Source organism: Phyllobates terribilis, unplaced genomic scaffold (genome assembly GCF_046119375.1).
Source record: "Phyllobates terribilis strain yellow unplaced genomic scaffold, ASM4611937v1 Scaffold_7__3_contigs__length_470593459, whole genome shotgun sequence".
Taxonomy (NCBI): Eukaryota; Metazoa; Chordata; class Amphibia; order Anura; family Dendrobatidae; genus Phyllobates; species Phyllobates terribilis.
In genome coordinates this window covers 398389215-398413658 of record NW_027362767.1, presented here as the reverse complement: position 1 = coordinate 398413658, position 24444 = coordinate 398389215, and the positions used below count along the sequence as shown (strand labels likewise).

Here is a 24444-nt window from a genome sequence, read left to right as displayed (position 1 = left end):
GGGAGACACAGCATCCCATGTCTCCTGGGCCACAAAACAAGTGGGACGCACGGCATCCCGTGATACCACATCGCTCACCACTTCCACACATGAGGCACCACCATGTGTAGTTGCACCACCCAAGTGCATAATAGCTCCACCCCCAGCGCAGTCCGAACGGTGGAGCAGTCTGGAAAACGGAGGAGGATGATTTCGTCCATGGCGGGTATTCCAAACAAAAAAACGTATGCATGAGACAGTCCATTTTTACTATCCATGTGTTTTTTTGTTCGCCATCCGTGTGTATGTGTGTACCATCCATGTGACATCCATGTACCATCTGTATGTTGTCTGTGTGACACATACCAGAATAAAATAGATTCAAGAAATTACTCTTTTTTTATGTGTTAAAGATGTGCAAAGATGGATAACAAATAGATAATAGATAGATATCTGTCAGATATATAATTTGTGCATTGCATGTCTAGCTTATTGTACATGTATTAACCTGATAAAAAAATAAATGACGTGAGGTCCTTCCTATTTTTGGTAACCAGCAAAGGTAAAGCAGACAGCTGATAGCTGCTGTTGTCTGGCTGATCTATGGTTATTAGGCCCTTCCCAGCCTAAAAATACCAGCCCGCAGCAACCCCCAATAATGGAGCATCTCATGAGTTGCGCCAAATCTGGTACTTTGCCTTTGTTCTTCCCGATTCACTTGGAGTGTTGGCAATTGGGTAATGTGACTTGGGGTTGATGTCAGCTGGGAATTGTCCAAAAACACAGCTGACATCAAGCCCTGCTGCTAGTAATGGAGAGGTGTCTATCAGACACACCCATTACTAACCCATTAATAAAAAAGAAGTGCACAAAAAATACTTTATTGAAATAAACACTCCCGACACTTTCCCTCCTTCACCACTTTAGTAAAAGTAAAAAAATCGCATGCAGGTCGGACGTAGTCCAGCGAATCTGACATACTTTAGCTTATCCAACGTAGTCCAGCGAATCTGTCGATTGATAATGCATCAATGCATCAGGAAGAGCCAAGGCGAGGCACCAGAATTGCAGCATCTCATGTAATGCTCCACTTCTGGGGCAGCTGCGTAGTGTAATTTTGAATTTTTAAGCTGGGAACGGGCCAATAACCATTGACCTTTCTATCCTGATAATATTAGCTCTCGGCTGTCTGCCTAACCTTTGCTGGTTACCAAAAATTGGGGCACCTCACTTCTTTTTTTTCATTTATTTGTTTTGTTGGTTAATAAATGTACAATAAGCTACACAATCAAGGCACTAATTATATATCTCATGGGATCTATCTATCTTTCTATCTTTCGATCTATCAATCTGTCTATCTGTGTATCTACAGTTAGGTCCATATATATTTGGACAGAGACAACATTTTTATAATTTTGGTTCTAGACATTACCACTAGTGTTGAGCCACCCCCGTAGTGTTCGAGTTCGGTTCGGTTCGTCGAACACCCGTGTGTTCGCCGAACTGTTCGTTGAACTGTTCGTCGAACACCTTCGAACACCGTTAAAACCAATGGCAGGCAAACAAAAACACATAGAAACACATAGAAAACACCTTCAAAGGTGTCCAAAAGCTGACAAACTGCTCAGAAGACACAACTAACACATGGAAAAGTGACAAGTACATATAGTCATGCGAAAAGAAAAGAGGTGGAGGAGTAAAAGGAGGGGGAGACACAGATATAGGCATGTCATGCCCTTCTAAAATCCAAAAAGTGAGAAGCCGAGACGGCCAGTCCGCTCCTGCCCGTGCCACCTCCGTGTCGCCGGGTTTGTGCCAGAGCCGCGGTGAACCCTGACGGCCAGCCCCCCTCTCCCAATACTGGTGCCTGTCCGCTGGTGGGTCGAGAGAGCCCCCCTGTGGTGGAGGCAGCTCTAAGCTTTTTAATTTAAATTGTCCCTCTAATTTGAATGAATACACTTTAAATCCATTTACAAGGATCTATTGGAGGGCAAGTCTCATGCCAGCAGCCGCGTAATTCCAGCTCCAGTAGCGTCCACTAAAGCTGCTGCAGTTAAAAAGCTTTTATAAGGATCGAGCTCGGCTGTCCACCGCAAGGCATCCTAGTGCCAGTCCCAGCCCCTATGCCTTGGGGTGCCTCCTGATGCTCTTCACTAAGTATCCCGTGGTCCCGAAGCATTTCCTTTGAAAAAATTAAGTGTCCAAACTACAGGTGGTGTAGCTTGCTTAACAGCCGGGATAATCCGCTGACTAGCAGACACTGCTACTAGGCACAAAGTATTTCCTGGGCTAGATGCAGTTAAAAATTTGTAAGTAGATACTCTCGTTGGATGCTGAGAAAGCATTCCATAGAGTCTCCTGGCACGCCATATATGATTCTCTTAAAAAGCTTGGGGTAGGGGTCTAGGGGACCCTTTTATAGCCAAAATCACGGCCCTGTATCACAATACGTCACCTAGGCTGAAGATAAATGGAACTGTAGCACCGAGGGCTCGGTTGCTACAGACGTATTGCACCTCACCCAGAGGTGTGATATCTCACTCTCAGATAAGGATGGAGTGTGGATCAGGACCCGACACCTGCATGCATTACACCACATTGCCGTGGGGCAGGGCGACCAATATGCCCCTGAGATGGGCACGACAGTCCCTGTCCCTGGCTGGAGTGGGGGGAGGGAACACTGAGGAAGGGGAACCCTGCAGTGCAGGAGCAGGGAGGAAGCAGTTCCTGGGTGCATTGAGAAGGGAGTATAAAAGGTGCGCACCATCTTAGTTCAGTGCAGAGAAGTCTGAGCAGAAGTGGCAGGGAGCAGGGGCTCTGCATGAGCTCTGCTCCGGAGGCGGGCCTAGTAACAGAGGCCCAGGCCTGGAAGAGGGAGAAGGAAGGAAGAGGAGCGGAGAAGGCTCCAGGAACGAGGAATGAAGGGATCCCAGGGGTGCGGACGGGCGAGTCGCCACCGCACGCCCGAATCCACCTGCGTGGAGGGGTCAGGCCAAAGGGGGAGACCGGTCCCCGAACTAGTGGAGGCAGGAAACGACCCTCAGCTAGAAACCAGAGGCTCTGACATTTTATGTGGCGCAGCCCCTTGCTCCACCCGCTAGGAAGGCACCACATAGGGTCAGGGAAACTGGCGCCAAGTTTACCAAGAGGAGGCCCGAGGCAGCCGGACAGAAGTGTTGGTAAGAAAGGCCAGACAAAGGACACACAAAGGGGGTCCTGTGAAGCGCTCCAACGTTATCTGGGAGTTGTCTGAGCCCCTCACCTGGTGAGCACAGTACGACGTGGGCAGCCGTTACCTGCAGACGTGGTCTGGATAATAAGAACTGTGAGTAAAGGCCCTGAACTGCATCACTGACTCCGTGTCGTTACTGCTGCTGCCCTGCACCATCACCCCCATCCTCCGCATACACTGCCCTGAGGCTATACTCCTCCCGTGGGGAGTTATGCTACGCTCTGCTGCACCCACAACACCAGCCTTAGCGGTCTGCCCTGTAGCGGCGGTTCACTCTGACCGCAATCCACGGGTGGCGTAGTCGGACATTTAAACATCAAAACCACATAAATAGTTCCGCCACTGGTTTGACCGCCCTGAGCCACGGAACCGGATCGCCGCCACGAAGACTACAACCACCAGCATCCACCAAAAAGGGTCCGGCTCCGGGTGTCCCAAGACCCAGGGGGTGCGTCAGAACATTTTCATCACCTTTCACAATCACCAATGGGACAAGGCAGGGATGTCCTCTGTCCCCTCTCTTATACATCCTAGTGACGGAGCACCTGCTCTCATCAATTCGCCATAACCCCAATATTAGGTGGATTGAGGTGGGAGGCACCGAGTACAAGTGCTCTCTATTTGCTGATGATGTCCTAGTATATATCACTCAATCACATATATCCATCCCTGCTGTTATGGCTGAAATAGATCACTTTGTTACATGGTAAAATTTTAAAATCAATGCAGCGAAGTCTGAGGCCCTCGATGTCTCCCTCCCTAAATCCATATAGGATTCCATCCAGTCCAACTTTCCCTTTGCCTGGCCCTCACAGGGTATCAAATACTTAGGAATTAATATTCATAGAGACCTCTCCGATCTATGTTATCTTAATTTTGGGCCCTTTATTGAACAATTCCATACAGACCACGGTTGGCAAGTTAGAACTGTAAGATTCACTACGTGAACCACTGGTGTTTTGTGGAAAAGCACATGTACACCGCGTTCCAAATTATTATGCAAAAAGTGTTTAGGAGTGATAAGGGAAGAATTTGTTTGTTTGTCAGTTAAACTCATTGATGGTGATGTGTGTCAGGGCTCTTTATATCACTGTAAGCAATTGCAGACACCTGTGCTAATTAGTTTGGCAGGTGTGTCCAATGAAAGGCAAGACTACTTAAGAAGGCTCTCTCACAATATTAAGCAGCCTACATTTTCTGCCAAAATGGGAAAGAAAAAGGATGTGTCGGCTGCTGAGAAGCAACAAATTGTGGAGTGTTTAGGTCAAGGCATGACTACAATCAACATTGTGCGATGATCAGGATGAAGTGTCTTGGCAATCAAGAAGTATGTAGCTGATTCACAGTACACACGTGTGCGTGCTGATAAGGGCAAATTGAGGACTCTTTCCTACAGGCAATTACGTCAGGTTGAAAGAGCAGCGGCAAAAAAGCCTTGTCATAGCAGCAGACAAGTTTTTGAAGCTGCTTGTGCCTCCAACATCCCCCGAACAACAAGATGCAGGGTCCTTCAGAGGTTTGCAGCTGTGCATACGCCATCCTGTCGACCTCCTCTATCCACTTCACACAAGCAGAAACGGCTCCAGTGGGCCAAACATTACATGAAGACTGATTTCAAAACTGTTTTGTTCACGGATGAGTGCCGTGCAGCGCTCGATGGTCCAGATGAATGGAGTGGAGGATGGCTGGTTGATGGACACCCCACGCAAACACGGCTACAGCGCCAACAAGGAGGAGGTGGAGTAATGTTTTGGGCTGGAATCATGGGGAGAGAGATTGTTAGCCCCTTTAGGATCCCTGAAGGCGCTAAAGATGAACTCCATAATGTATGTGGATTTTCTCAAACAGCACTTCCTGCCATGGTTCAAGAAGAAGAACCGTGTATTTCACAGCAAGATCATTTTTCTGCATGATAATGCACCATCTCATGCTGCACATAAAACATCTGCATCTCTGGCTGATATGGGCATAAAAGGGGACAAACTTATGGTGTGACCCCCATGCTCCCCTGACCTCTACCCCATTCAGAACCTTTGGAGCATCATTAAAAGGAGTGTCTATGATGGCGGGAGGCAGTTCACATCTAAGCAACAGCTCTGGGAGGGTATTCTGTCCTCATGCAAAACAATTGAAGCAGAAACCATCCAAAACCTGACAAATTCAATGGACGAGAGAGTTCAGAAGCTCCTTTCGAACAAGGGGTCCTATGTGAAAATGTAACATCACCTAGAATAAAGTTTTGAGTTGAAAACTGTTTGATTTCAGTTTCTAACAACCTGCTAATGCTTATAATTTCAAAAATGACCATTTTTTTGGTCTTTATTAAAATGAAAAGGTTGATCGAAAAGTTTGGGGGATCTAAGAGTGTGGCAACCCAGTAGTCATGATTACTTCGAATTCTGACAATATGAGGGTCATGCTGCAGGTAGTGCAGCAAGAAGGCACTTATGTGTCTTGCGCATCTCGGAGCCCCAAAATTATTTTCCGGGCTAGATGCAGCTAAAAATTATTTTTAATTTTAAATCTGGTGAAGCTTATTATAGATGGCCTAATAGGATCAGTGCTGCACACTGCTACAAAGCCCAAATTATTTTCCAGTCAAGATACAGATAAACATGATTAGTAATTTGAAAGCTTAAAACGGTTGGTAGGGTGATTTTAACCAATCATCAAGCTTTTACTCTCCCCAGGATGACACAGGGGTAGAAAAGTCGTTTCGGATCCATGATTTGTTCATCTTTATGAACGTGAGTCTGTCTACATTATCAGTGGAGAGCCGCGTGCGCTTATCTGTCAGCACACCACCAGCAGCGCTGAACACACGTTCAGACAGAACGCTGGCTGCGGGGCATGACAAGATCTCCAAGGCGTAAGTGGCTAGCTCCGGCCATTTATCCAGATTGGAAGCCCAAAAAGAGCAAGGGTCCAGTGACACAGTCGTGGCTTCAATGTTTACTTGGAGATACTCCTGTACCATCGTCTCTGGGCGTTGACTATGTGTCAGACTTCTTGTCTCCTGTGGCCTTGCAAAGGATGGGCTAAAAAAGTGGTGAAATGATTCCGCAAAATTGATGTTACCAGCAGATACTGTGGTTCTGTTACGGTTTGAGTGCTGAACACTTGACGGTCCCACGGTTGGCAAGTTGGAACTGTGAGATTCACTACGTGCACCACTGGTATTTTGTGGAAAAGCACATGTAAGATTCTGCAACAGTCTCTGCTGATTCTCCTGCATGTGTGCATCCCTTTCTATGGCAGGAATAATTTCTGCAAATTTACTTTTGTACCGGGGATCTAACAGTGTGGCAACCCAGTAGTCAGGATTATTTCTAATTCTCACAATTCGAGGGTCATGTTGCAGGTAGTGCAGCAAGAAGGCACTCATGTGTGTTGCGCATCCAGGAGCACCAAGTCCCTGTTGTGTTGGTGGCGAGGTAACAATCATGCTTCCTTCCTCTGTCCTCTCCCCCCAACCTCGCACAACAGAAATGTGATCAAGGTCTCCCTCATCTGATGAGTCTTCCATCAGTTCGTCCTCCACTTCTTCCTGGGCTCCTGCACCTTCCTCACTAGTTTGGCTGCTACCATGCGCCCTGGTAAAATCATCTCCCCCACCCTCACATGCCTGCCGCCCTGGTGCTGCCGACCGTCTGTACCTTGCAGATGTTAGCCCTTCCGCATACAACTCCTCCTCCTCTACTTCCTCCACCTCCTCTTGTGCCACCACCTGACTCCGAATTCTGTTTAACATGTGCTCCAGCATGTAAATCACCGGAATAGTCATGCTGATAATGGCATCGTCAGCACTAAACATCTTCGTCGCCATTTCAAAACTGTGCAGAAGGGTGCATAGGTCCCTGATCTGAGACCACTCCTCCAGCGTGATTTGCCCCACCTCTGAATCTCGTTGGCCCAGGCTATACGTCAGAACGTATTGCACCAGGGCTTGTCGGTGCTGCCACAGTCGCTGCAACATGTGCAGAGTTGAATTCCACCGGGTAGGCACATCGCATTTTAGCCGGTGAAGTGGCAGGCCCAACGACTTCTGTAGAGATGTAAGTCGCTGAGCTGCGGGATGCGAACGGCGGAAGTGAGCACACAGCGACCGTGCCCTCTGCAGAAGGCCATCTAGTCTGGGATAGTGGGCTAAAAATTGCTGGACAACCAGGTTCAACACGTGAGCCATACAAGGCACGTGTGTGACATTGCCCCGGCGAAGGGCCGCACCCAGGTTTGCAGCATTGTCGCACACGGCCTTCCCTGGTTTCAGGTCCAGTGGAGACAACCATTCATGAAATTGGTTCTCCAGAGCTGACCACAACTCCTCAGCTGTGTGACTCACATTTCCCAGACATTTCAATGTAAAAACCGCCTGATGATGTTGAGCCCTACTGCCAGCATAGTAAGGAGGTGTGCAGGATCCCTTCTGCGCAGTTAGAAAGCTTGTGGCATGACCAGACAGGCTTTGGGTGCAGGTGGAAGACCGAGAGGAGGTTGAGGAGGCAGAAGCAGTGGAGGAAAAATGACATAAAGAGGATTGACGCACAACTCGTGGGGACGGCAAGACTTGGACAGCAGCCCCTTCTCCTGCTGTCACCATAGTTACCCAGTGCCCAGTCAGCGACATGTAACGCCCCTGTCCATGCCTACTCGTCCAAGTGTCTGTGGTGAAATGCACCCTGTCACACACAGAGTTTCTCAAAGAAGCGGTGATGTTGTGTGCGACATGCTGGTGGAGCGCAGGCACACCTTTCTTTGAGAAGTAGTGCCGACTGGGCATCTGGTACTGGGGCACTGCGACGGACATAAGGTCTCGAAAATCCTCTGTGTCCACCAGGCGGAAAGGCAGCATTTCTGTAGCCAAGAGCTTGCAGATGGTGAAATTCAACCTCTTAGCTTTCTCATGGCTAGGAGGAAATGGTCTTTTACTTGTCCACATCTGAGGGACCGAGGGCTGGCTATTGTGCTTAGACGGGGTTGATAAGGGTGTCCACGGCAAACTGCCGGTCTGTGAGGAAGATGCAGGCGGACATGTTAGGTTGCCTTGATCCAAAGGTGGTGCTATCGATGTCGGACAGCGCTCAAGACCAGCTGGTGTTACCACCTCCAAAGAAAATGATGACCTGCCAATCACGCTGGCTGTTGCGGGTAAAGAGGTGGCAGGTCTGCGCCCCAAAACAGGTGTGACTGCTGTCCCCCCAGTCACAGAGGATGAAGAGGCCGCGGATGCACAAGATATGGCAGACGGTGGTTGGCCCGGCCGGCTAGACCGCATTGTAGCACACTGAGCTTCCCACTGCAACTTATGCTTCATGTCCATGTGCCGGTTCATGCATGAAGTACTCAAACTATGTATTTTTTGGCCTCTACTTAGCTTTTGCTGACAAATGTTACAGATAACACGAGTTGGGTCATCTTTATCGATCTGAAAAAATGCCCAGGCTATGCAAGGCTTAGCACCCATGCGACCTGAAGAGCCACCACGACTTGTGGTGAGAGGCAGAGTTGTGTTTGAGGATGCAGTTGTTGACGTGCTTCCAGTACTACGTCTCTGTCCAGGAAGGCGCAACCTGACCTCGTCGTCACTAGCATCTTCCTCCACCTCCTCTGCTGACCTCATCTCTTGGCTGACTGTGGGTTGACAGTAAGTGGGATCTCCGACCTCATCATCATCACCCTGTGCGTTATCACACCCGTCGTCCTCAGAGCCAACCTGTTCCTGCCCTGACAAAAAACTAAAGTTGTCGCTCCAATCAGGTATTTGAGTCTTATCATCGTCTTCCTCATTGTCTCGACCAACAGGAGTTACAGTTTGGGAATGAGGGTCTACATTATGGTCAGAACCTTCTGCGTCTGGTCCTGGATCCGACTCATAAAGATTCTGGGCATCAGTGCAGATCATTTCCTCGTCTGGATTCACAGAAGCGCTGGAGTCGACCTCTGATTCCCAGGCTATAGTATGAGTAAACAGCTCTGCAGACTCAACCATCTGTTCTACCTCATACTCAGACGGGCAGCTGGAGATTTGGGAGCTGTGAGGAAGCAAATGCGATTTGGGTGACACCTTTGAGGACTGGAGTATTTGTGATGTTGAAGTTGATGTGGAGGAGAGCCCACTTAAAGGAGCACTTGATATCCGTTGAAGCACCTGCTGTTTTTGTGCCTCATCTGGAATTTGTAGTGATTGGCGTGGCCGTAAGAAAGGGATCTTATCACATTGTCCGCTAAAAGAAGTAGACATTTTAGTTTGGCTGGAAGATGGTCTTTCTTCTGCACCTACCCCACGGACACAACCTTTTTTCCACTTCCCAACACGCCTATTCCCCTTTCCACCAGCAGCAGGCCTTTTTCCACTCATTTTGGTGGTTAACTAATTCACAACTCTGGAGTTGTTTGCACAAAAAAACAATGGATGGTAACCGAGCAGAGCTGAGTGGCCAAACTGTGGTATTAGGCCAAAACTATTGGCTGGGTTAGATGCAGAAAAAAATTATTTTTAATTTGCAACCTGATGGAGGTCAGTATAGATGGACTAATAGACCAAGTCCCACACACCGCTAGAAGCCCAAATATTTTTTCAGAGCTAGATGCAGAAATTTTTTTTATTCAATTTGCAACCTGATGGAGGTCAGTATAGATGGACTAATAGACCAAGTCCCACACACTGCTAGAAGCCCAAATATTTTTTCAGAGCTAGATGCAGAAAAAAATTATTTTTAATTTGCAACCTGATGGAGGTCAGTATAGATGGACTAATAGACCAAGTCCCACACACCGCTAGAAGCCCAAATATTTTTTCAGAGCTAGATGCAGAAAAAAATTATTTTTAATTTGCAACCTGATGGAGGTCAGTATAGATGGACTAATAGACCAAGTCCCACACACCGCTAGAAGCCCAAATATTTTTTCAGAGCTAGATGCAGAAAAAAATTATATTCAATTTGCAACCTGCTGGAGGTCAGTATAGAAGGACTAATAGAACAAGTCCCACACACTGCTAGAAGCCCAAATATTTTTTCAGAGCTAAATGAAGAAAAAAATTATTTTTAATTTGCAACCTGATGGAGGTCAGTATAGATAGACTAATAGACCAAGTCCCACACACTGCTAGAAGCCCAAATATTTTTTCAGAGCTAGATGCAGGAAAAAATTATTTTTAATTTGCAACCTGATGGAGGTCAGTATAGATGGACTAATAGACCAAGTCCCACACACTGCTAGAAGCCCAAATATTTTTTCAGAGCTAGATGCAGAAAAAAATTATTTTTAATATGCAACCTGATGGAGGTCAGTATAGATGGACTAATAGACCAAGTCCCACACACCGCTAGAAGCCCAAATATTTTTTCAGAGCTAGATGCAGAAAAAAATTATATTCAATTTGCAACCTGCTGGACGTCAGTATAGAAGGACTAATAGAACAAGTCCCACACACTGCTAGAAGCCCAAATATTTTTTCACAGCTAAATGAAGAAAAAAATTATTTTTAATTTGCAACCTGATGGAGGTCAGTATAGATGGACTAATAGACCAAGTCCCACACACTGCTAGAAGCCCAAATATTTTTTCAGAGCTAGATGCAGAAAAAAATTATTTTTAATTTGCAACCTGATGGAGGTCAGTATAGATGGACTAATAGACCAAGTCCCACACACCGCTAGAAGCCCAAATATTTTTTCAGAGCTAGATGCAGAAAAAAATTATATTCAATTTGCAACCTGATGGAGGTCAGTATAGATGGACTAATAGACCAAGTCCCACACACTGCTAGAAGCCCAAATATTTTTTCAGAGCTAGATGCAGAAAAAAATTATTTTTAATTTGCAACCTGATGGAGGTCAGTATAGATGGACTAATAGACCAAGTCCCACACACTGCTAGAAGCCCAAATATTTTTTCAGAGCTAGATGCAGAAAAAAAATATTTTTAATTTGCAACCTGATGGAGGTCAGTATAGATGGACTAATAGAACAAGTCCCACACGCTGCTTGAAGCGCAAATATTTTTTCAGAGATAAATGAAGAAAAAAATTATTTTTAATTTGCAACCTGATGGAGGTCAGTATAGATGGACTAATAGACCAAGTCCCACACACTGCTAGAAGCCCAAATATTTTTTCAGAGTAAGATGCAGAAAAAAATTATTTTTAATTTGCAACCTGATGGAGGTCAGTATAGATGGACTAATAGACCAAGTCCCACACACCGCTAGAAGCCCAAATATTTTTTCAGAGCTAGATGCAGAAAAAAATTATATTCAATTTGCAACCTGCTGGAGGTCAGTATAGAAGGACTAATAGAACAAGTCCCACACACTGCTAGAAGCCCAAATATTTTTTCACAGCTAAATGAAGAAAAAAATTATTTTTAATTTGCAACCTGATGGAGGTCAGTATAGATGGACTAATAGACCAAGTCCCACACACTGCTAGAAGCCCAAATATTTTTTCAGAGCTAGATGCAGAAAAAAATTATATTCAGTTTGCAACCTGATGGAGGTCAGTATAGATGGACTAATAGAATGATGCTATGCCCAAAAGATTTTACTTCACTAGGTGCAGTAAAAAAATTGGTATTCTATACACAGGTGGTATATCTTGCAACACAGATAGGCTACTCCACTGACTAACACACTCTGCAATAGGCCAAAAAGGATTAGCTTTGCTAGATTCAGCCAAATGCTGTGAAAAAAACTTGCACAGCACTGGCACAGACCTGCCTGGCAAAAACTGATAGGAACTGATGTAACCTAGTCCTGAAAAGGACTCCAATTACAATTAGTCTTTACTCCCACAATCTATCTATTTAAGAGCACAGACCTGCCTGATAAAAGTCGTAGGAAATGCTGTAACCTAGTCCTTAAAAGGACTGCAATCACAACTATTCCCTACTCCCAAGCTATCTGTATATTTGTGCGAAAATTGGCTTGAAATTAACAAGGTATAGCGCACACAGCAACAGCGGTGCCATCTAACACGCAGCTGCAGCAGTGAGAAAATGGTGGCGACGGGGAAAATGGCTTGGTCTTATAGGGCAAGGACATGTGACATACACTGCCAATCACACATGCCCTTGCTTGTGTGAAAAAAAGCACTTCGCTCCGTGTGTGCGCTGCTGATAGGCTGACAGATTGCACCTCCCCACTGCAAATGCGGGAAAGAGAAAAAAAAATGGAGATCTTCATTGTTCCTGCAGAGATCCATCCCCTGCCCCTCCCCCCGCCCCGCTGTTCACTCAAACTGCGTATTAACATTAATTTTCATCATTACTGAGAAAAAATCCAGTTATGATTTTGGTGCACGAACAGTTATCGAACATAACCTCGAACAGCCGAATTTTTCTCAAATTGTTCGTGTTCGCCGACCGGCTCGAACACCGCCCAAAACATCTCGAATTTGAGATTGGCGAACAGTTCAAGTAGAACAACGCTCATCTCTAATTACCACAATGAATTTTAAACAAAACAATTCAGATGCAGCTTTCATTTGAGGGTATCCACATTAAAATTGGATGAAGGGTTTAGGAGTTTCAGCTCCTTAACATGTGTCACCCTGTTTTTAAAGGGACCAAAAGTAATTGGACAATTGACTCCAAGGCTATTTCATGGACAGGTGTGTGCAATCCCTTTGTTATGTCATTCTCAATTAAGCAGATAAAAGGCCTGGAGTTGATTTGAGGTGTGGTGCTTGCATTTGGAAGGTTTTGCTTTGAAGTAAACATGCAGTCAAGGGAGCTCTCCATGCAGGTGAAACAAGCCATCCTTAACCCTAGAACGCATACCTGGGGCCTCGCAGGCCCGCCCTGTTAATTGTTTTCTATTTTCTGCAAGATTACTTTAGTTAGAATTTTGAAACTCTAGGTATTCCTCAGGTATATAGTTGTTTGTCATTTTTGTTTGAGTTATTCCATGTTATTTGCACACGGGCCTAAAAGGCCCCAGGTATTTGAAAAAGTAGATTTTTATGGTCATGCGTTCTAGGGTTAAGCTGCAAAAACAGAAAAAACACATCCGAGAAAATTGCTACAATATTAGGAGTGGCAAAATCTACAGTTTGGTACATCCTGAGAAAGAAAGAAAGCACTGGTGAACTCATCAATGCAAAAAGACCTGGGTGCCCATGGAAGACAACAGTGGTGGATGATCGCAGAATAATCTCCATGGTGAAGAGAAACCCCTTCACAACAGCCAACCAAGTGAACAACACTCTCCGGTAGGTAGGCGTATCAATATAAAAATCTACCATAAGGAGAAGACTGCATGAAAGTAAATACAGAGGGTTCACTGCACGGTGCAAGCCACTCATAAGCATCAAGAATAAAAAGGCTTGACTGAACTTTGCTAAAAACATTTAAAAAAGCAAGCACAGTTCAGGAAGAACATTCTTTGGACAGATGAAACCAAGATCAACCTCTACCAGAATGATGGAAAGAGAAAAGTATGGCGAAGGCGTGGTACAGGTTATGATCCAAAGCATACCACATCATCTGTAAAACACGGAGGAGGCAGTGTGATGGCTTGGGCATGCATGGCTGCCAGTGGCACTGGGTCACTAGTGTTTATTGATGATGTGACACAGGACAGAAGCAGCCGAATGAATTCTAATGTATTCAAAGTCATACTGTGTGCTTAGATCCAGCCAAATGCAGCCAAACTGATTGGTCGTCGTTTCATACTACAGATGGACAATGACCCAAAACATAAAGCCAAAGCAACCCAGGAGTTTATTAAAGCAAAGAAGTGGAATATTCTTGAATGGCCAAGTCTGTCACCTGATCTCAACCCAATTGAGCATGCATTTCACTTGTTAAAGACTAAACTTCAGACAGAAAGGCCCACAAACAAACAGCAACTGAAAACCACCGCAGTGAAGGCCTGGCAGAGCATCAAAAAGGAGGAAACACAGCGTCTGGTGATGTCCATGAGTTCAAGACTTCAGCCAGTCATTGCCAACAAAGGGCTTTCAACCAAGTACTAGAAATGAACATTTTATTTACAATTATCTAATCTGTCCAATTACTTTTGGTCCCTTTAAAAACAGGGTGGCACATGTTAAGGAGCTGAAACTCCTAAACCCTTCATTCAATTTTAATGTGGATACCCTCAAATGAAAGCTGAAAGTCTGAACTTCAGCTGCATCTGAATTGTTTTGTTTAAAATTCATTGTGGTAATGTCTAGAACCAAAATTAGAAAAATGTTGTCTGTCCAAATATATATGGACCTAACTGTATCTATTATCTGAAATCTAGTCAGGGTGGAGGGTACTATTTGGTTGATTGGTTTCACAATGTTTTGGCAAATTATCTGTTGCTCTATTATAAATCATTTGATGCTAACAGTCTATATTTATGGTCATTACAATTATGTAAATCATTCTATTTTTATTAACTACAGTTATACGAAATGTTTCCATGTGTCATGCAATATATCCCTGGGAGACACCATGAAATATTTTCCAGTATGAAAAAACTGATCCAGTATGTGGAAAAAAGAGTTGACATGAACAAAAAAAATTTGGATGAGACTAATCCTCGGAGTTATGTTGATGCTTTTCTCATTAAAACAGAAAAGGTAAATGCGAAAGAAATTCTGCACAGGACTCTTCCATTGCTTCACTGCAAAAATATAAATGCTTATATCAGAGACCTGGCTTATAAAAATATGTACCGTATTCAGTCTCAGTAGATTAATATCAAACACCAGACCCCTTACCCTTAATTAAATCGATATCCAAACTCCCTAAATAGATGTAGAGAACCCTATAATATCGAACCTCAAACAAAGCATATAATTTAAAATCCCAGCAATGTCTATATTCTGGATTTGCTCTTTTTACGTACCCAACTACTGTCCTTTCTTGATGAAATTGACAAAACTGCTTTTGTTCTTCACTTTTTGTACTACATCAATGTTGACACTCAGTCGATATATAACAAATAAATATCCTTTCCTACTTACAAATAGAACCATCTAATTTTGTACTGAATAATCTCAATGAGCCAGAGTTGACCCACGGCGTGGCCTCCCTTCCTTGAGATGGATACTACATTTAAATAGCTTCCCATGGCAGGTATTCATAGCTCAGGACACGGTCCTTTGTCTGTCCTTATTCACATTGAGGTCAACTCTAACACATGGTAAGGTTTTTAATATTAGGTTGTGTAGGACCATCCCAAAAAGGGTCACCTTGCCCATGGTGGGATGGCTTTTATTCTATTTTCGTCAAAAAACAGTGTTTACTAACAACCCTATGTTATTTAAATGCACTTTTTGCTTTTTTACTTATTTAGTTACAGCATGGTATATGATCATTTTGTTTCTTGTAGGTTTTGTTTGTTTAATGGCCAATGTGAACATGCTTTTATGTGCAGCATGTATAGCATCTTAAACTCAAGCTCAATTTTTTTGTGTTTAGACTTGCACTCCAAGCCTGGACAACCCATTTTAATAAATAAATCCTCACGTATGATTGCCTCTTGACCCCCTCACTGCTTTGACCTATCAGTCACTCAGTTTTATAAATACACAGTTCAGTACCAAGAAGACTTTATTCTTTTGTCCCTCCTTTTTTTTCCTCTCTTTGCCTGTTGTTCTTCGGAATGTTATTCTCATCATCGAATCCCAATGACTTTGTCCCTTAAAATTAAGTACTTGGCTGGGAATGAAATGGGAATCCCATTTTAATGAGATGATAATGATAATTTCAATATGATAAATAGGCTACAGTATAATACACATGTTATTATGTTTGTTCTTTTATTTACAGGAAAAAAATAATCCCAAAACGGAATTCCAGATTATCAATTTAGTGTACAGTACTTTACAGATTTTCTTTGCTGGGGTGGAGTCCATCAGCACAGCCCTGAACTATTCTTTACTTCTTCTTATGAAATACCCAAATGTCCTTGGTAGGTGAAGACCTTTTTAATCTTTTCATTTTGTGTACCAAGCCTGGAAAATGACCTATTGTTTAAATAAGGGTTTTCTATTACATTTATTTTTTAAATAATTTCGGCAATTTTTTTTCAGATCATGATCTTTACTAAAATATATTAGAAAGCAATTTCATACTACCCATTAAAGCCATTTTAGACAAATATTTCCCATACTTTTCAGAAATCTCATGATAATCACAGGCATGATTGCAATGTCTGATAACATCCAACCCACCATTCACACAGCTTATGTCCATCATTCACGATAAGTGATCACTCAACTCTCCCTCCCTTCACAATGACACTTGTACATACTCATTGGGTTCTTCAATACAAAAGCGCAGGATAGGGATTGGAGTCAGTCTATTGCTGCTAATGTACAGGGTGGGCCATTTATATGGATACACCTAAATTAAATAGGAATGGTTGATGATATCAACTTCCTGTTTGTGGCACATTAGTATATGGAAGGGGAGAAACTTTTCCAGATCAGTGGTGACCACGGCGGCCATTTTTAAGTTGGTCATTTTAAATCCAACTTTATTTTTTTCAATGGGAAGAGGGTCATGTGACACATCAAACTTATTGAGAATTTCATAAGAAAAACAATGGTTTGCTTGGGTTTAACGTAACTTTATTCTTTCGTGAGTTTTTTACAAGTTTATGACCACTTATAAAATGTGTTCAAAGTGCTGCCAATTGTGTTGGATTGTCAATGCAACCCTCTTCTCCCACTCTTGACACACTGATAGCTACACCGCAGAAGAAATGCTAGCACAGGCTTCCAGTATCCATTGTTTCAGATGCTGGCTAATTTTTCCCACAAAATTTAGAAGCGCCATGTTGGAGTTCAGATTTTGCTGGAATGGTTTGAGGGTGACATGCTACACTGGTATGAAGTGCCAGAACAATAGAGACCCACTCATTATTCATCTCAAGTTACACACTACACCATTAATACAAATTAATTCATCTAGGGGCGCAGTGATCACATTGATACCACAGGTGGGTCACACAATTTTATACCATTGGTTAGTGAAGAAAAAATAGCTACACTTTTAAGACTAAAATGTAATATTAGTCCCAGATTTTGGGGCTAATGGCACAAAATTTGTTACACAATTTCTGTTGAACATAGAATTACCCCATATGTGGCTGTACAGATACTGCTTAGCAACATGGCTAGACATGTGTAGTGTGACATGAAGAAGTATCGCTGTTGCTTTAAAGCATTAAGCAACTATTAGAAGTAACACAAGCACATGAAACAGGAAGTGTTGTGCTCCAGAAGCATCCAGCAACTAGAGGGGTCAACACAGTCTCAGGAGAAGGGGAGTGTTTTAGCACAACCCCAGGGGGATTGTGGGGAAGTTTTTACTGTCTGGCTGGAGCCGAAGAGAAAGGTGGTGTGTGTGTTCTGTATCTCACAGAAGCGCCCCTGCAACTGAAAAAGATTCAAGTCAAGTGCTGTAAAGAATGCTGTGTTCATAAATGTGCCTTTGTATTGGAGCTGTGCTGTCCTGTACTGCTGGGAAGACTGTGGGCTGCTGTGCTGCTGGGGAGGCTGTGCTGTTAATCACTGGAGCCTGTTGCTGATGGGACTTGACTTGCACTAGCTGTGTGGCTTCTTATTGAATGCTGCTGTTCTGCCGTTTGTGGGGACTCTTGTCAAGTGTGTCTGGTCAGCAGGTGAAACAGCCTACGTGTCTGTGCCTGAGGGTCGGTGCCCCTGTTTGCCTGAGAGAGGCTGCAGTGCATGGTCTATGGTCGCTCTGAGTGACGGTTCCCCCAGAATTCCAAGGAGTTCATGTGGCCTGTCGCGCCCCTATCTGAACCTAGCGGCTTGCGTTTAACATTGGTTGCCCGTATGGGGAATCCTGAGCGGGAATTAGCGTGTATACGGATAAGAGGAAAAGTGTCTAGAAAAACACAGCAGCACAGCTCCTCAACTCAACTCTACTACACCAGTTAAAGGTGACCAGCCCTAAAGAAAACTCACGAGCAGCAATGGATGTGGAAATATAAATGGACAGAATTAGTGAGCTGCTTCTTCAGTTAACCTGTGAAGAATTGAGAACAGTAGCACAACATATAAAGATGTCAGAAGAACAGATATCCAAAGCACACAACCCCAGGCAACTGTTAGCTGCCATTAATAAAAAAATGGATGAGCTGGGTGAGAAAGACGCTGAAGACATCATGGGGGCATTCCTCCAGGAGCTAACACAGTTTCTAACCAGGTTGAAGTTGGATGATGGAGGGGCGGCACCAATAACCAAAAGTGGGAATCTCCGTCCACAGACTGAACTACAGGAATTGAAAGAACATATCAAAGCCCCAACAACAGCTCTGCAGGAAACTTTGGAATGGGTGATAGACTCAGACAGGACCTTTAACCTGCTCGGGTTATATAAATCAGGGAGACAGTCCTCTCTAACACCACAAATCACCATAAGGAAAGAATTCAAGATCCAGGGACAGATTGGAGAGTGTGAACAGAAAGAGAGACTGTCTTATATGAACTTGTTGCACCAGATCGATTCAAGCTTAAAGAAAGACTACCAGCCAGATGAGATCATTGAGGGGGTGGTGAAAGCGATCAGCTCAGGACTGTACCTCTGTAGTATGCTAGAAATGAAAAGTCAATTGACCTTGCAACAGCTGAAGATTATTTTAAAAGGGCACTATAAAGAAGGGAGTACTTCAGAATTGTTCCACCGACTCATTAACCTCTCACAGAAAAATAATGAATCACCCCAAAATTTCTTGTTCAGAGCAATTGAACTGAAGGATAGACTGTTGTTTACATCCAGAGATGTAGAAGCGGAAGAGAAGTTTGATGCTTGACTAGTCCAGAAGAAGTTGTTGAGATCATTGGGAATGGGGTTAATCAGCAAAGACATCAAGTTGCAGCTGAAACAGTACCTAGAAGATCCTGACATTCTGGACGAAGTCCGAATTGAAAAAATGAATGAGGCAGCTAGTTTGGAGTCAGAGAGCGAACAGAAGTTAAAGAAAGGCTCTGCTCCTAAAATCACCAAAATGAGTTACCTGAAGATGGAGAATCCCGGTGGCCAGTCTGAAGATCATCATGAAGACCCTCCAGTCCCACCTCCGAGAGGGAACCTTAAATCACCAACAAAAGAGAGAACCCCCAGCGCTCACTGGGAGGAAGTAATAGGAGAACTGCAAGCTGAGTTGATTGAGGTGAAAAAGTTGATTCATTCCAGGCCAGAACCTGTATCCCTCAGACCCAGGAGTGGGTTCCAAAACAGAAGATACGTGGCTTGTGAAGCGTGTGGTTCATCAAATCAGAGTACGGTGTGTGTACATTGTCTAAGATGTGGTGAAGAAGGAGATTATGCCAAGAAATGCCAATGGTCAGGGACGTTTGGGTTAAAAGACAGGATGTTACCAGTGCGGGGTGACTGGTAACCGCGACACGGAGGAGGACCCAGAAGCAAATCCAAATTTCACCAAACCCCAGAATGGTGCATGAAGTAAAACGGCTGCGTAAGTACTATCCCCAAATGTGTTTCCATCTACAACAGCTGCAAGGGAGACAGGAGCATCAGTAACTTAATGCCCAGTGCGGACATCAAATCATGTACTCCTGGGAGGAGGATTCCTCAGTCAGTAAAGATAGCTTCATTAGCCTAATCACTGAAACGTGCTTTATACAGTGCCAGCTAGATGGACTCCTAGTAAAAGCACTGTGGGATACAGGAGCCCAAGTGAGCCTTTTAAATCAAGAATGGAGAAGGCGCTACCTGCCACACACTTGGCTTCGGTCACTAAAATAACTCTTGGGACCAGAGGAACTCCACGGCAAAGCCGTCAACCAGACAGAAATTCCTTTCGTAGACTGGGTGGAAGTGACTTTCCAACTGAGGGCCACAAAGAACAGCAACACCATTGAGCTTTTGGTACCTGTTCTCATGACCAGTGATAAGAATGTGGCAGAGGATCCTATCCTGGGTTATAATGTAATGAGTGAGGTCATCACAAAACACAAGTCAGGGACGCTGGTGGTGGATGCAATTGCCACATCACTTGCCATACCCAACGCCGTGGTGGAAAATGTGATTCATAGAGTAAAGAAAGCACAGAATACAATGGACCTAAAAGAAGTCAAGGTAGGCTGGCACCCAACAATCATCCCTGCAAACCAAATGATGGGGGTGAGGTGTGGAGTCAAGGTAGAACAGGGAAGAAAAGTCCAGAAAAGACTGTTCATGCCAAAAGACTGCTCAGAACTTCCGGAAGGCCTAGTTCAAGGTGAGACTGTGCTTATGATTCCTACTGGTGGGTTTGCTCGAGTGACAGTACCTGTGGTGAATACTGCGAAGCATGAAATTAGACTGTATCCAAAGACTGTGTTGGGTCACATTGAAACCGTTAAAACAGTATATCCAGCCAGTGTGAGACTCATCCTGGGGTCTATCATGAATTTAGTCTCAAGGAACAGGAGTTGCCCAGGGGAGGAAATTTCACGACCCACCATAGGGGCCTGAGATCCCCCAGTATCCCTGGAACACTTGTGTGCTGAAAATCTAGCGGTAGCAAAACAGATGCTGAGAGAAGAGTGTCATGCGTTCTTCAAAGATGACTCTGACATAGGCTGTATCACGACCCCAGTAACCAGAAGTTACATGTCTGTGCCAAAACTATTACATCATGAAGTGAAAGAATATTTACAAGATCTTGATCGACATCCAATACCAAAGATCCAAGATATGCTGGATAGCCTATCAGGGAGTACCAGGTTCTCTGTCCTCAATCAGGGTAAGGCATACCACAAGGGTTTGTTGAAGAGTCCAGTAGACCCTTGACAGCATTCATCACACCGTGGGGATTATATGAGTGGATGCGCATACCGTTTGGGCCCAGTTCAGCTCCAGCAAAATTCCAGAGGAGTGTGGAGACATGTTTAGAAGGATTGAGGGATGATATCTGCCAGCCGTACTTGGATGACAATGTGGTACACAGCAAAACCTTCCGGGAGCATGTTGAACACATGAGGACCGTGAGGACCATATTACAACGGTATCAACAACATGGAGTTAAGTTGACCCCAAAGAAGTGTGAACTGTTCAAAAGGCAAGTCCTATTTCTAGGGAAAATTGTGTCCAGAGAAGGATATACCATGGACCCAGCAGAGATCGCTCTGGTACTGGCCTTAAAAGACAAGCGGCCCTCTACCATCGAAGAGTTGAGGCAGATATTAGGATTCCTCTCCTACTATCGTAATTACATTCGGAACTTCTCCAGGATTGCCGCCCCACTATACCTCCTCTTGGGAGGACAACAGAGACAACAACACCCACGGAGAAAAAGAAGAATGCGGGTAGTACCAGGCTTAAAAGAAACAACGCCGCTTCGTCCCAACAGCCCATTCTCTGGACAGCAGACCACCAGGAGGTATTGGAAGAACTAGTAGACTACCTGGTAAAACCACCCATCTTGGGATATCCTGATTTCAATTTACCAATTGTTCTTCATTGTGATGCTTCTCAAATTGGACTGGGATCTGCCCTGTATTAGCATCAAGATTGAAAAATGAGAGTCATTGGTTACTGTTCTAGAATGTTGACAGACACTGAGAAGAATTACCATTAGTGATGAGCAAGTAAGTTCGGTTAACCCTTTCAGCGAGTATACTCGGGCGAGTACCGAGTATCTTCAGCGTACTCGGTGATATGTTTGAATCACTCCCGTGTGCATGATTTGCAAGTGTTTGACAGCTTTAATACATGTGAGGAATGATTGTTTCTTTCGCATTCCTGACATGTATTAATGCTCTCAAACAGTCGCAAATCATGCTCACGGGAGTGATTCAAGCGTATCACCGAGTACGCTGAAGATACTTGGTACTCGCCCGAGTGTACTCACTGAAAGGGTTAACCGAACATACTCGCTCATCACTAATTACCATCTACATTCCAGATAATTGGAGTTCCTGGCATTCAAATGGGCTCTCTGTGAACGATTTAAAGATTATCTCTACTACAGCAAAGAGTTTGAGGTATACACTGACAACAACCCTTTGACCTACGTCCTTACTACAGTCAAACTGAATGAATGAGTCAGAGATGGGTTGCTGAACTAGCTGACTTCAATTTCAGCATCAAGTACAGGCCAGGAAAATGCAATGTGGATGCTGACGGATTGTCGAGAATGCCACTAGAGCCTGATGAGTTCATGCAAGAATGCTCAGAGGAAGTTAATCTGGAAGCAATTGAGAGCACTACCCAAGCAGTACAAGCTTATCAGGATTAAGACACACCATTGTGGTGTCCGTTGACGGTGGAAACCACCATAAAAGGGAGAGAACAAGATCACCCCCGGTCTATTCAACAACTACCAAAAGGGAAAATCCGTAGAACACAACAGGAAGATCAGATAATTGTTAGAATACTACTTTATGTGGACCCAAATCGGTTTCCAAGTAAACGGGAGAGAGACAATGAGTCACCAGCAGTATATTTTTAATATTAAAGAATGGACGAAGCTCTACCTCAGTGAAGACGGTATCCTGTATCGTAAAGGAGGACAAAACCGGCAGTTGGTACTACCCAGAGTATCCCATAGGTTGGTCTTCAAAGAACTCCATGAAACCATGGGACACATGGGAGTGGAAAGGACAACAAATTTGATCCATGTACATTTCTTCTGGCCGTACATGCAGAGAGATATTGAGAGGTACGTTACCAGGGAGTGTGGGTGTCTGAAAGATAAATGTCCCAACATATCAACCCTGGCACCTATGGGCAACATCCAAACTATGTATTCATTTGAGATGGTCTCAATAGAATTTCTACTTCTCGAGACGTGCAAGGGTGGTTACGAATGCATCTTGGTGGTGATGGACCAGTTCACTCGATTTGCTCAAGCATGTGCCACCACCAATAAATCGGGTCGAACAGCGGCAGAAAAGATCTTGAATGATTTTGCTTTAAGGTTTGGGTTCCTTACGAGGTTACACCATGACCAAGGAAAAGAATTTGAGAACCAGCTCTTTGCCAAGCTAGGAAAATACTGTAGAATTCAGAGATCCCACACAACGTCTTATCACACAGAGGGTAATGGACAAGTGGAACGTTTTAATAGGACATTATTGTCTATGTTTCGCACATTAACAACTGATGAGAAGAAAGACTGGAAGAGTTCTCTGTCAAAAGTGGTACATGCCTATAACTGTACAAAGAGCGATGCAATGGGTTACTCACCCTTTTTCTTATTGTATGGACGATCGTCAAGACTGCCAATCGACATCATGTTCGATACTCCAGTGTCAGAGACTTACAGAATGTATCTGCAGTACGTTCGGAAATGGAAGGAACGGATGGCAGAGGCAAACAACATAGCGTCCAAAGTGGTTACGCAAGGACAGGTCAAGAGTAAGGAATACTATGATCGAAAATGTTATGGAACAGAATTGGCACCAGGAAGCCGGGTGCTAGTCAAGAACGTACATGAGAAATGCAGTCCTGGAAAACTTTGTTCGTACTGGGAAGACAAGGTGTATGTGGTCATAAGGAGGAAAGCTGATGACAGCCCAGTGTATGAAATCCGATTGGAAACGGGAGTCAAGAAAACCAGAATAGTCAATCGGAATTTACAACTACCCTGTGATTATCTCCCACCACAAGACTTCCCAGAAGTAGACCGACATCATCCGAGATCGACTAAGGGACCACCACAGACTGAATTTACTGAGTTCCGATGGAGAAGAACACAACGTTGTATTTCTTGGACCGGCATGAAGAGGGATATATCATCCTCAGGAGAGTGAACGAAGTCCTGAGGCTATAGAGTTCATACCAAGGAGTAGAGATGAAGTCCAATTCAAATCTGATGATCGAACACCGGCCCCTGAAGAGACCGATCGACACTCAGGAGGAGCGGAATTACCAGACCGTGAAGAAACAAGCGACTCTGGAGAAGTACAGGAACTTACAGAGGCAGTTCCAAGAGCATCTGAGGAAGCACGGGAAATGAGTGTGGTGGAAGAAACGTCTGTGACAGAAGAATCAGTTGTCTCTGAGGAACAACTTACCAGGAGGACGTCGACTCGAGAAGTGAGGAGGCCCGTGATGCTGACGTATGAGACACTTGGTGAACCGAGTAAAGTGCCAAGGACTGTCGACTGGAAACAGGTATCTCTCTCTACCTGTGGACTAGGTAAGCCCACTTGAGTGGTATTCAACACCGAGAGGCAGTATGGAAGATGTTGCCTGGTGGAAAAACTTGTTTTCATGCTTTGATTTTCCTTAAAAGACTTTGTAGAAACAAAGATC

The 24444-nt window shown here is 44.3% G+C and overlaps 1 protein-coding gene across 1 annotated transcript in view; it reads left to right on the top strand.

Moving 5' to 3' along the window:
- LOC141155001 (cytochrome P450 2G1-like) overlaps positions 1-24444 on the top strand; it is a 48787-nt gene that overhangs the window by 5219 nt on the left and 19124 nt on the right. Inside the window, exons 5-6 of the mRNA XM_073641591.1 lie at positions 14604-14780; positions 15976-16117. Of these exons, the coding sequence (XP_073497692.1) occupies positions 14604-14780; positions 15976-16117 (319 nt within the window). The remainder of the gene's footprint in view (positions 1-14603; positions 14781-15975; positions 16118-24444) is intronic.